The 13,085-nt window shown below is 40.6% G+C and overlaps 1 protein-coding gene across 9 annotated transcripts in view; it reads right to left on the bottom strand.

Annotated features, from left to right (window-relative positions):
• Nucleotides 1–13,085, bottom strand: part of dnm1b (dynamin 1b) — a 40,942-nt gene that overhangs the window by 21,574 nt on the left and 6,283 nt on the right. For all 9 annotated transcript variants that reach the window (XR_008154148.1, XM_052557713.1, XM_052557714.1 and 6 more), the window contains exons 2-13: nt 12,261–12,334; nt 11,396–11,545; nt 11,070–11,273; nt 10,829–10,927; nt 7,917–8,077; nt 7,607–7,749; nt 7,085–7,220; nt 6,919–6,986; nt 6,575–6,713; nt 2,831–2,917; nt 2,660–2,730; nt 295–346 (exon numbers count right to left, since the gene is read on the bottom strand). Coding sequence is in view for 8 of the 9 variants with exons in the window: in XM_052557713.1 (XP_052413673.1) it covers nt 295–346; nt 2,660–2,730; nt 2,831–2,917; nt 6,575–6,713; nt 6,919–6,986; nt 7,085–7,220; nt 7,607–7,749; nt 7,917–8,077; nt 10,829–10,927; nt 11,070–11,273; nt 11,396–11,545; nt 12,261–12,334 (1,384 nt within the window). In the remaining variant the exon portion in view is untranslated. The remainder of the gene's footprint in view (nt 1–294; nt 347–2,659; nt 2,731–2,830; nt 2,918–6,574; nt 6,714–6,918; nt 6,987–7,084; nt 7,221–7,606; nt 7,750–7,916; nt 8,078–10,828; nt 10,928–11,069; nt 11,274–11,395; nt 11,546–12,260; nt 12,335–13,085) is intronic.

Genomic DNA, 13,085 nt, shown 5'->3' with positions numbered 1-13,085 from the left:
AAAACTCTTTGTGTTATTCATGTTTGCCAGTGGCTAATGAAGCACTTTTTTCAACCAAGCTCTTCCTAATTATTTCTTACTTTTTAAAGAACATTTTACAAACAACACCCACCACTGTTCTCAATCATTAAAATCTCATAAAATGACATGAGACTGAGTGATGCAGTGTCCAATTATAGAGCTGCGCCTGCTGTTCCTACATAAGTAATGTTTGAGTGAGGCAGCAAACATCTGTCCGGGCTGTGTGATGATGCACGCAGGACGCAGCATCTGTTCATTCTGCCTTGTGCTTACCTGATTGCCAGCAGCCTTCTTCTTATTCATCTGACTGCTTCTCTGCTGGGCACTGAAGTGATACACAGAAAGAAAGAAAAATCTATATCTATAAACAGCACAAAACAACTGGATCTTATGGAAATCTAATAGACACAAGACCATTTGGCATGAGTTTGAATTTTGGGGGTCATCAATGTCACCATCTGAAATTTGAAAAAACTAAACATTATTTACTTCGTCCCCTTGGAATTATACGGTTCTATCTGCGTTCTGAGTAGTTTTGAGATATTGAGCTTTAAAGTTTTTGTGTTCCATAGACTTCTGTAGATAGAACCTTTTAATTTTTTCAATAAAAAATCCCAAAATGTACACAACTTAAAATAAAACATCACATAATGTAAATAAATTGTCACAGAATAAGAATATGTGAATAACTCAATTTTGACAAAAATGTCAGATAGAGCCTTATAATTCCAAGGGGACGACTTGCCAATTTTGGTCATCATGCACTAAATGACTGACAATCACACACTATGGGCCCTATCTTGCACCCAGCGCAATTGACTTTGTACACCGACGCATGTGTCATTCCTATTTTGCACCTGCGCAAAGCGCGCTTTTCCCTCCACAGAAGCACGTCGCTAAACTAGTGAATGAACTTGCGCTCCCTGGGCGGTTCAGCGCAAAAAAGGAGGCGTGTTCCGGCGCAAACAATCCCTGGTGCTATTTTGCTGTACCATTAAACAATTGCGCCACTGACCAGAAAAAAACCTAGTCTAAAGTCAGTGGCGCGTTGCGCGTTGTTCATTATGCTATTTTAAGGGCGCATGCTTGACCATAATGTATAGCGTGCACAACGCGCATACACTTTGCTCATGTAATCTACACAGATGCAACAGTTATTTTTGCAAATCATAAATTGTTACACTTAAAAAAAAATATTAACACATGAGATGACGGAAATCATTGTGGTGTGCCACGAAGATGTGAAAAAATAGGCATAAATCTAGCTTACAAATTATTCAGGCTAATTGTAGTAATTAAGGATCAGACCTGTTTGAGGTCATATATGTATTTAAGGACATCTGACAAATTGGTTTGTCCGTCAAGAACCAGGAAAAAAAAAATCGATGAAACAATTGTGGCTATTTCCTCCCACGCCTGTTTAACCGACGCTATTTTGGGTGGGTTTCTCCCATCCCCATACAACACAACTTCTCTGTCTTTCACTGCTCTTACAAGAACATCAGTCTCCTCGGCTGTGAACCGCTCCTGGCGTGCGCCTGGTAAATACGCCATAATAATAGCAATCCATAATGGAACTTGCGCACCTGCTTTTAAAGGGAATGTTGGATGAAGTTCTGATTGGTTTATTTCACGTAACGCCCAAACCACACCTATGAATAATGAAGCTACTTCAGACCAACCCATTTTAGATTTGCGCCGGGCGCAAGAGCCATTTATCCCGCCGGGAAAATAGCAACAGCGCCGAGACCCGCCCACAAACTTACTTGCGCTTCGCGCTTTGACACTTGCGTTTCAGATCGTTAAAATAGGACCCAAAGGCTTTTAAGTCATTCTCAACAAACTCTTGCAGAAACCTGACTCAATTCTAAGAGATGCATGTTAAATAAAATAATATGTGCTCTAAAATCGACTTATATTGACATCATTCGATCGGATGGAATCAGCTTAAAGCTAAAAAAACTGGAGTTGGTGTCCATCATACACTAACCGATTTTCTTTGAATATGGTCAGCTCCGACTGCTGACTGACTCTGACTTTTGGCAGCTAGCATTGTCCGGACTACAAATCCAGCCAGAGATCTGTACAAAAGCAGTGTAATGTATTCCAACCTTTAGTTAACTACCTTTACCAATTAAACTGCAAAAGCTGGAAAGACAAATTGCATATGCTGGCCCACATACTAGTCTTTTATCAAACTCACAATAAGACAAACCAGACAAAAGTGGTGATCAGATTCAATAATAAATCCCATGGATTTGATTTATAAAGGTCGAAACTGATAGAAGATTAGAATATCAACTGAAATGTATGGCGGACAGACACTTTTAAACTGCAAAATGACTGTACAGTCACATTTAGGATGTGTATTTGAATCAGTCTGTAGATCTACTGTGCATATCTACGGATCACAGAGGACACAATCTCAATCTGTCTATCATCACTGAGCCTTTGAAAAAGGCTTTTAGCCTTAGCTCATTTAATGATGGTTCTTTAGTCTTCTGAATAGCTCTGCAGAAAGCAGTCATTGAAAGACATTTTCAGTATTAGTTTCAATGAACCCAGTGATCTCCTCACAGTTATGTTGGAGGGTTAGTAAATGAAGTAAATGCTAGTAAATGGATAACAATGTTCTTACTTTGCAAAACCGATGAAATCCTCATGATTGGTGTTCATGTATGCTAACTCGATGTCAATTAGCAACATGACCTAATGGCAGGGAAAGAATACCCGTCACTATTTATTTTTCATTTGAAAGTATAGCTTGGTTTTACCTCATGAGCTTGTATTTGTGAGGGTAAGCAGGTACCTGGGTCTTGGTGCGACTCTCTCGATCTCGAATGTGCTGGGTGACAATCCTCTCCATTTCCTCTCTAAGCATGGGGTACTGAGCCAGCTGTCCCCCCAAAAAAACATACTGGATCAATTACAAAGGCTGAGACAATAAGCGGGGCTTATTGTTCAAGCAAATCTTATTATTGCAGACAAATGGAAAGAGATTTCAGTGATTATCAGTTCATGAATGGAGCTCACGGAAAAACTTGTCTGAATGATATTCACCTCCCAAAATAATAAATTGTTAAATGCACTAAGACAATGAAGCCTAATGTAAAAATAATCATTTAATTGCTGGGAAACAGTTTTGCATTATTTAGCTGACAATTAACCAAACCTCCCATTCTCATTAGTGTCATGATCCTGCCCTTGTGTCCTTGATTTTTCCTAGTCTTGAGGCAGGATCATGACAGACCCTTGTTTTGTGTACAAGCGCATGGCCTTGTCTTTGGGCCATGTGCTTGTGTTGTCTCGTTCCCTTGCCCCGCCCCCCTTGTTATCCTAGTCGTGTCGTGATTGCCCTATCTGTGTCACCTGTCGTGTCTTAATTGTTCCCCCTATTTAGATCTCCTAGTGTGCTCTGTCTTGCGTCGGTTCATTGTGTTACTTATGTGTTTCTCAGATGTGTTCTACTTATGTGATCGTGTGTGAGATTGTGCTGTACCCTCTGAAGTCCTTGTATTACCGTGAGTGTTTGTAGTTAGTGTCAAGAGTTTGTTTGTCTTATCAATCCTGCCCTGTTAAGTTGTTTAGTTCCTGCCCTAGCTGTTGTTTTCCCCCTCGTGGGTTTTGTTTTCCCCTTTTTGTAATAAACCCTTTGTTTGAGAATCCCTGTCTGCACCTGAGTTCCTCCCTTGCCTAAACCTGACAGAATGAACCGACCACCAAGGAACTCAGCAGACAGGAGGCAATGCTGGATGGCATCAGCCAGCCAGCGAGATTGTTTTGAGGGCTCTCGCCTTGTGGTGTTCCGGGGGACCAGGGGAGGTCGTTCCGGAGTGAGCGGGCGAGAGGAGGAGCCCCAGAGGTCCCCACCTACCCAGCTGCCGGCGATCCCGGAGGGTCGTGTCCTGGCCGTGGCAACCCTGGGGGGTCAGGCAAGCCCCTCCCAGAGTCCTGAGGTGCCCTCCTCAGCCAGCAGTCTCCCCATGAAACGAGGGAGACTGTTTTCATGGGAGTCGGCTTCAGAGTCTTCGGCGTCCGAGTCTGCCCTGTCCGAGACCAAACTCCCCCAACCCGCCTCTGACCCAGCTGTAGCCTCTGCACCGCGCCCGAGGAGGAAGAGGAAGAAGAAGGGGCCTGCCGGTCCTGTGACCCTGTCTCCTCCCGAGTCAGCAGCGGTGAGCGTGCCTGAGCCAGCAGCGGTGAGCGCTGGCGTGCCCGTGCCAGCAGCGGTGAGAGCTGGCGTGCCCGTGCCAGCAGCGGAGAGAGCTGGCGTGCCCGTGCCAGCAGCGGTGAGCGCTGGCGTGCCCGTGCCAGCAGCGGAGAGAGCTGGCGTGCCCGAGCCAGCAGCGGTGGGCGTGCCCGAGCCAGCAGCGGTGGGCGTGCCCGAGCCAGCAGCGGTGAGCGTGCCCGAGCCAGCAACAGTGAGCGTGCCCGAGCCGGCAAAGAAGAGAGCTGCAGTCGTGAGAGCGGAGGAGAGAGCCGCGGCCGACTCTGCAGCAAAGACTCTTGTACAGTCGGTCTCATCCCATAAGGAGCTGCCTATTATCCTAGCTGCTAAGGCTTTTTCTGATTATTTGTCCCGTCTTGTCCAAATTTTAGAAGTCCCCGTCAGTCCTGTTTTGTCCCCTGACCCTGTCCCCAGAAGTCCTAAGTGTCCAGCCGTTGTCTCCCCGTGTCCTGTTGATGTGGCCCCGTGTCCTGTTGATGTGGCCCCGTGTCCAGTAGATGTGGTCCCCCCGTGTCCAGTAGATGTTGTTCCCCCGTGTCCAGTAGATGTTGTTCCCCCGTGTCCAGCTGTCGTCTCCCCGCGTCCTGTAAGTGTTGCCCCGCGTCCTGTAAGTGTTGCCCCGCGTCCCGTAAGTGTTGCCCCGCGTCCCTTGTCTGCTCCTGTCATGTCCCCTGTCAGTTGTCCTGAGACCCCTCCCCGCCCCTCACCACCCAGACCTGCCCGTACCCCCCGTCGTCAGCCTTCGTCCTGTCCTCCTAAGATTCCTACCCCACCCCCCCGCCCTGGTCTGTCCCCCATGAACTTTGTGGTCCCGCCCCCTCCCCTTCCCTGTTTGTTTTTTTTGTTATGTCACCCTAACCCTGCCATTGTGTTTTCATGTTTGCCTTTGTTATTATTAGTCATGTCTTGTTGGTTTGTGTCTGTGTCCCAGTCTGTCATGTCAGTCATGTCCCGTGTTTGATGTTCCCTTGAGGAGCGTCTGGAAGCCGCTCCTTAAGGGAGGGGTTCTGTCATGATCCTGCCCTTGTGTCCTTGATTTTTCCTAGTCTTGAGGCAGGATCATGACAGACCCTTGTTTTGTGTACAAGCGCATGGCCTTGTCTTTGGGCCATGTGCTTGTGTTGTCTCGTTCCCTTGCCCCGCCCCCCTTGTTATCCTAGTCGTGTCGTGATTGCCCTATCTGTGTCACCTGTCGTGTCTTAATTGTTCCCCCTATTTAGATCTCCTAGTGTGCTCTGTCTTGCGTCGGTTCATTGTGTTACTTATGTGTTTCTCAGATGTGTTCTACTTATGTGATCGTGTGTGAGATTGTGCTGTACCCTCTGAAGTCCTTGTATTACCGTGAGTGTTTGTAGTTAGTGTCAAGAGTTTGTTTGTCTTATCAATCCTGCCCTGTTAAGTTGTTTAGTTCCTGCCCTAGCTGTTGTTTTCCCCCTCGTGGGTTTTGTTTTCCCCTTTTTGTAATAAACCCTTTGTTTGAGAATCCCTGTCTGCACCTGAGTTCCTCCCTTGCCTAAACCTGACAATTAGCACAATGTTTCTCAATTTTTTTTTTTTTTTTTTTTTATATAAATGAAATGTATTCTGGGAAATGCAATATTTTACTATTTAAATAATGTATATTTTTTTTTGATATTTTTGTGTGAATCCAAATAATGCCACAATTCAATTCACTATATAAATGCAGTCCATTTACAATTCAAACACATACAATTTTTTTTTTTTTTATTAATCATATTTAACAACTTTCTTCAATTAATAATATTAATAATATTTTATTCAGGGGTTAAATATGACCTACATGTTCTTGATACAGGCTAAAGTCACTCAAAGTGGCATCATATAGGGTTATATACAGTACATGGAAAATGTAAACATGAATTTGGTGTCAGGAAGATTATTTCATGTTTTTGTAAGAAGTCGCTTACCCAAGGCTCTATTTATTTGATCAGAAATAAAGTGAAACACTAATAATGTGATTACAATTTAAGACCACAATGTAACACTTTTCCCCTACTTGTATAGAATAATACACGTGACAAGAATGTAATATGATCCTGTGATGTAAAAGCGCCAGTCTTCAGTGCCACGTGATCCTTCAGAAATAATTCTAAAATGCTAAATTAGTGCTCAAGAGACATTTCTTATTACTATTACTGTCAAAAAAAAAAAAAAAAAAAGATCTGCTGCTGAATACTTTTGTGGAAAACATGATTCCAAAATTCTTTGAAGAATAGAAAGAAATGAATGCTTTCTTGCAGAATAAAAAAATGTAGCGACCCCAAACCTTTGACTTGTCGTGTATGTGAAGCTGTGGGGTTTTACCTTCTTGGTGCACTGCCTGACTGTATTGACCAGCTCAGTGATGACAAGGTCCACACATTTCTGACATGGCTCTTTGATCTTTGCAATCTGCCGTTTAACAATAGTCTCGAATGCCATGTCTGGAGTAAACAGACCGGTTCTGAACAGTGAAAGGGATGAACAGAGCAATCAGAGATCTAAACGACGTGCGTTACAGATGTTTGTCACTGCAACTCATATTTCATGGCATGGTTCTCATTGTACAGTACTTTAAATCCAGCACGCAGTAGCTCAGAATGTCACAGTAACATCAAAGCGAGTTTGATCTCACTGTTGAATGTGTGTGACTGTGTGTGTCTGCACACCTGATACCGTGGATGTTCTTGATGGCGTAACTGATCTCCTTACGCAGCTCTTTCTCATCAAACTCCATCTAGTCATCATTAACAGACACAGAAACACCTACTTGATATCATTTAAGAGGATATACTGCAATTTTGTTCTTGGAGTACAACAGTATGATGAAATTACCTTAACCAGCTCAAAGGGGAAGCGCTCGTGAAAGATGCGATTGATCCTCGCACCTCCAGACAGCTCCACTGTGTCCACCTGATCTCCTGAACCCTCAATGCACTTCTCAAAATCCACCGCAAACTGCTGCACCATCCTTTAAACCAGAGAACAGTGTTACAGATTCATACCTTCACACAGAAACAGACAAACACACATATAACTGTTCAAAAGTCTGGGGTCGGTTAGATTTTGAATGCTTTTGAAAGAAGCCTGCTCAGAAATATGCTGAAATATTATTACACTATTATTATGATTTATAATAACTGTTGTCCACTTGTGACCCTGCAAATTGGTTTTAATATACTTTAAAATGTACTTTTTAAAGTATATTAAATGTTCTCGTATATTTTTTATTTTAATATACTTTAAAATGCAAATTCCTCTGAAGGCAATTTAGAAGTTTGCTCATTTTCAGATGTAAAATATTGGAGAGAACATAATTTATTTAAAATAGAACTCTTTGTAACATATCAGACTCACTGGAGCAGAGCCTTGGTTTTGCGGGAAGGATCGTCAGGGCGGAAGTGCTTGTACTCCTCCACCTCTTTCTCAATGGACAGTAGCTGGCTCTGAAGTTTGTTCCTCAGTCCTGGCAGAGTGTCTCGGATGTGGTTAGTTAATTGCTAAATGAGAAGAAACCCTTGGTTACTAGTCGGAATCTCTCTTACAGTAAACATGTTTAGTGCTTTGTTTATAAATAACAATATACGTAAGGCTATGTTCTTCTTTATCAAAATGGCAGTGGGATATATAAAAAACATTGCATGGGCGACTCTCGCTGTCATTCAACCTGGTTAAGAACTTTCTGCAGGTACGGAGTCCCCATGCGATCGGCCAGGTGACGGTAGGCTGGATGGGTGAGGAAGAACTTCCTCTCCGCCGCTATTGCAGCAGTGATGTCCTTCTTGCCATCAATGTCTTTCTGACTGCGGTTCACAACCCCAATGTAGCCTACAGGGTGCATCCAGTTTGAAATTGTTATAGACAATCAGCGTGACCAAACATAGTCAACAATTAACTTTAAACTCAGTATCTTTCTGAAAATGTAGAACTATAGCTGTTGAATTACTTTCACAAGGTGGACTATCCCACATTTTACTATTTAGCTCTCAAATGTTAAGTTATGAGGAAATATGGGAACTAACTGCAATAAGGAAAGCAAATGGTGAAATTAAGTGTAATTTGATGTTTTTCAGTGAAGAGAAAGACGTGTTAGAGTTTAATTTTCAGTTGTGAAGGAGTTGCTCATCTGTTGTTGCATATAGTAACAATAAATACTATATGCCTATACTGTTTATTGTTATTGTTACTGACCCTAACAATAAATTTAATTTTCTTTAGCACGCTATTGCTTGTTATTGTCTAAAATAATAACTTAAAGGGGTCATATGATGCTTTTTTAAAGATAATTATTTTGTGTATTTGGTGTAATGGAATAAGTTGACATGCCTTAATGTTCAAAAAACACATTATTTTTAAAATACTGTACATTATTGTAGGTCCTCTATGCCCCGCCTCACTCAAAGTCCCTCCTTCCGACAAGAGCAGTCTGCTCTGATTGGCCAAATTACCTAGTGCATTGTGATTGGCTGATCACCGCAAGCACTCGTCTGAAATGTTACGCCCCTTTCCATAATTACGAGCTTCATCTTTCAAAATAAATGTAAAGACAGTTAATAATGTTGTTAGTTTTACCATCAATTCAAGCCAAAAGAGCAACAGAAACAGTGATGAAGCTCGTATGTGTTTACAGTACACAATCCAGGGATGGTTAAGACAGCTGACTCCACTGTGTGACCCTGTCTCTCTCTCTCTCTCTCTCTCTCTTACACACACATGTGCGAGCGCACACACACACACACAACACGCAAAACTCTGCATTTACGCAGTCAATAGCAAATACTTAAAATATTAACACAACATACTTCCAGTAGCCGATTCAGAAGCACCAGATTGTGGTAGTAAGGTCAGAATGACCTCCTCTCCTAGGTTCACGAAACGGTCATCCATAAAATGCATTGCTGTTCTGTTGTAAGTAATCTTAAAGATTCCTAAATGCATTTACTTTTCTGAAGGCCAGATGAAGTGCTTTTGTTTTCTCATACACAAAGGAATCTCCCTGACATGAACTGAGGTTACTGAAACCATGCCTTCTTTCTTTGTGTGAACATTTGGGCGGCATTACGCAAATATTTCCACATAGTGATGTAGACATGTGGGGGGGTGTTTGAATGAGCCTTTAGGGGGATGTGGTGGCAGAGTCTTAACTTTTATAAAGAATATCTCTTTGGTTTTGAGACTTTAGTCTTTGCAACCTCAGGGATCTTATATTTGAAATCGCATCATATGACCCCTTTAAATCCAGCAAGTCATTTATTCAAAATAACTTTTTTTTTCATCTTAATTCCCTTAATTTAAATAAGTTCATTGAATAAACTAGTCTTCCCTTTGAAGGGAAGTGTGTTATCCAGTAAGTAACTGAATAAAAAGAATATGCTATGTGACAAGTAACCAATAATGTTATAACAATGTTCTCTTCTGGTGGAGAACCTGCCTAACTCGATCCAAGCATCTTCAAGAAATGGCTAAAGACACATCTCTTCCATCTACACTTGAGCATCTAACACTAACACTTTCTATTCTATTTTACTGTCACAGTTTTAGTTAATTGATATACATTGTTTCTCTTTAGTTGGTTGATGGCTCCTATTGTCTGTATAAAAGACAATCTGAATAAAAGCGTATGCTAAATTATTAAAAAGTAAATGTAAATGTAATGTGAATAATGGGGGAGAAAGGTCATATATAAGTGCAGAGAGAATAGCAGCTGCTAAAATGCACTGGCAGACTTAGACTTAATAGTGCATCAAAGGCATCAAACGCAAAAATGTTCTCTGCAGAACATTTCTCCCTGAAGTGTGTTGCAGGTTTAATAGCCATTTCTTGCTCTCCTGGATCTTTTGAAGTATTCTGGTGTCTGAGTGCCCTTACAGACAAATATATAAATAAATGCCTGACCTCTTTATACATTTTGCTTTCAAGAGACCAGACAGATTTATTTACCATGTAGTGGCGAATAAATCTGATTTATCATCACTGCCCCCCAAATTTTTGATATGCTTGATGCTGCTCTGCTGTACTCCATTATACATTGCTCTGTAAGGAAAGCTGTAAGTAACTGTAAGTAGTTACACATTAAATATTTATCAACGGTTTATAACAGAAAAGTTAAATGATTGACAGTAACACCAAAAAATATCTAATTTTGTCAAATTTTGCCATTTTTAATGTAAAATAAATAATTCGTGTGATTCAAGTAATTCAGTTTGTAATAGAATGTGACAAGACATTTAACATTAACATTAACTAACAGTTTCCTGGAATCCTTTCGGGGGAATAAAAATATTATGTGCTTTTACAACTTTTCTCTCTTTTTTCGTATTTTATTTTCCATTACAGCCCTTTTAAATGATGTAATTATTTAATTCCCTTGAATAAAAATGACCATTACATTGGTGAGAGACATATTTAGCCATTTAACCATCTGAATATTTTAAATTATACATGAAAAAAATGAAATAACATTATCTTCACTCATTCAGGCCTTGGAATTACTGTTCATTGTTATTTAACATTTTCCGTGACCACCCACTATTTATGTGGAAAGAGTATGAATGCTTTCTCTTTGCACACTGACTTTACCTCTACGTAAAGGAAGAAGCTTGTTCTCCAGGATGTCACGTGCATCGGTTCCTTCATCCATTAAATCCAATTTAGTGATCACACCTATAGTTCTCAAACCTACTCAGAAACACACAAACATTGACGCATGAACAAATACAATTTTACAGTGAAAAGAGCTTTATAAATCTCAGATCAAGGTAAGCCTGCAAGTATGCAAATATATTTGAACATTTTTATTCATTGCTGGATGATGACCCACCCTGAGGGTCCACCTCCTTGGCAATCTTGAGGGCATCTGAATTGGCCAGGTCAGAGTTGGCCGGAGACACGGCCAGCAACAAGCAGTTCTCCTTCGTCACAAACTGCATTAGCATTTCCCTGATCTGAAACTCAATGTCATGCGGCTGGTCCCCTACTGGCACTTTGGTCATCCCAGGCAAGTCCACAAGGGTGAGATTCAAAACTGGCGATGAAAACAAGGGGTAAGAGGATTATATGTGATATTTCCCAATGCATGGGTATTATGTAACAGAATATTTAGATATGATAACGGTTAAATGTCTGCATGTCCATGAATGTAAGTACCATGAGGCGAACAGACGCGCAGATTGATAGGAACCGGTGAAATGCCTTTGTTTTGGCCAGTGATGCGATCGGTCTCTGCTTCAATTTCCTGACGAACCTCATCAAAATCTGTAAACTTCTTCCCTTTGCAATGCAAAAACTCAGCATATTCTGGAAAAAAAAAACCATTTTAACAAAATTGCTTTTTAGTTTTGCCTTAAAGGAGCATTTACTCCGAAAAATACATATTTGCTGAAAATGTATCACCTTGTTTCTTCATCAGACGAGATTTGGAGATATGTTACATTAAATCACTTGCTAACCAATGGATCCTCTGCAGTGAGTGGGTGCCGTCAGAATGAGTCAAAACAGCTGATAGAAATATCACAATAATGATATTAATTAATATTAAGATGTTATTAACTTCAAACTTCAAATTCAGTGAAAAGTCATTTAATCTAAATCAGGAGAGAAATATGCACAAGTGTTTACGAGTCCAAAACACTTCTAAACATATTTTGGTGGATTTTGATGTGAGAGGACAACAAGGGATGGATTTAATCACTGGAGGAAGCGTTATTATGGATTCTGGCTTTATATTTTGGCTAGAAGTGATAGTTTTAATGTTAAAAATGTCTTAATGATGGATTTGTTTATTACAAACAGGCAGCTTTTCACTTTACAAGACATTGATTGATGGACTGGTGTCGTGTGGAATATTTGTGGAAAACTGTGATGTTTTTATTAGCCGTTTGGACTCTTATTCTGACGGCACCCATTCACTGCAGAGGATCCAATGGTGAGCAAGTGATGTAATCCCTTCAAGACATGCCTTTAAAAACTACAGAGCTTTTTGGCTTACTTCTAATGCAAGCAAGATATTTACCAGTAGGGCAGTTGATAAGCTGCAGCACTAGGGGGCGCCGAGTGACAATACCAGAGCCACGAGGCAGAAAATCCCTTTAAAGAAAAAGAGGCAGCATTCATTGAGTCACTTTGTTTTTATATGCAAAGAATTTCAAAGTGAATTTCTAGCATACAAATACTACATAAAGATATGCACATTTTCTTTTTAAAAATCTGAAGAAAACAAATCAGTGCAAAGCAATGCAAAAAACAAAAATATTTTTATAGTGTCATGCTACTATGTTTAAAACTGCTTTTACTTGTCAATGAAAGGTAATACATTTAATTACCATGAATAAAAACTCTTCTTTTTTAATCTAACGATGACTCTCAGTGTATATTCACACTGAAACAGCTCATCCTGAAAAACAGATGTACTGACTTACGGTAATTAAAAACATGTCAATGCTAGTGCTGCTCTGGCAATTTACTGCATAACTCAGCTTTGTACTTGATCTAGATATTAGTAGCACTAGTTCAATTTTTCATATACGTCTACTGCCAATATATTCGTAACTAGGCCTCTCTTAGTTATGAGCTTTGGAGATCTGGTTGAAGAAAGAGCTCTCTAAGGAGTGTGAGAGAGTGCTGTGAGTTCTGGCCATTAGGCAGAAGTGCTTTCAACATAACTGGATATGTTTAGAAAGAATAAAAACATGTAATAGCATTTCACCACTGACCACTAGGGCTGTCTAAAACAAATCTGAATTTAGAATATTCATTGAATTTAAAATAAAAATCCACATTCGAATGCTAAAACATTGCATTAGAATTTTAGGTGTGCATTAAGGAGGCTGCCTTGTCA

The sequence above is a fragment of the Carassius gibelio genome, chromosome B5 (assembly GCF_023724105.1).
Source record: "Carassius gibelio isolate Cgi1373 ecotype wild population from Czech Republic chromosome B5, carGib1.2-hapl.c, whole genome shotgun sequence".
Lineage (NCBI taxonomy): Eukaryota > Metazoa > Chordata > Actinopteri > Cypriniformes > Cyprinidae > Carassius > Carassius gibelio.
The sequence above is the reverse complement of the archived record's forward strand: the minus strand, read 5'-3'. Positions and strand labels throughout refer to the sequence as shown.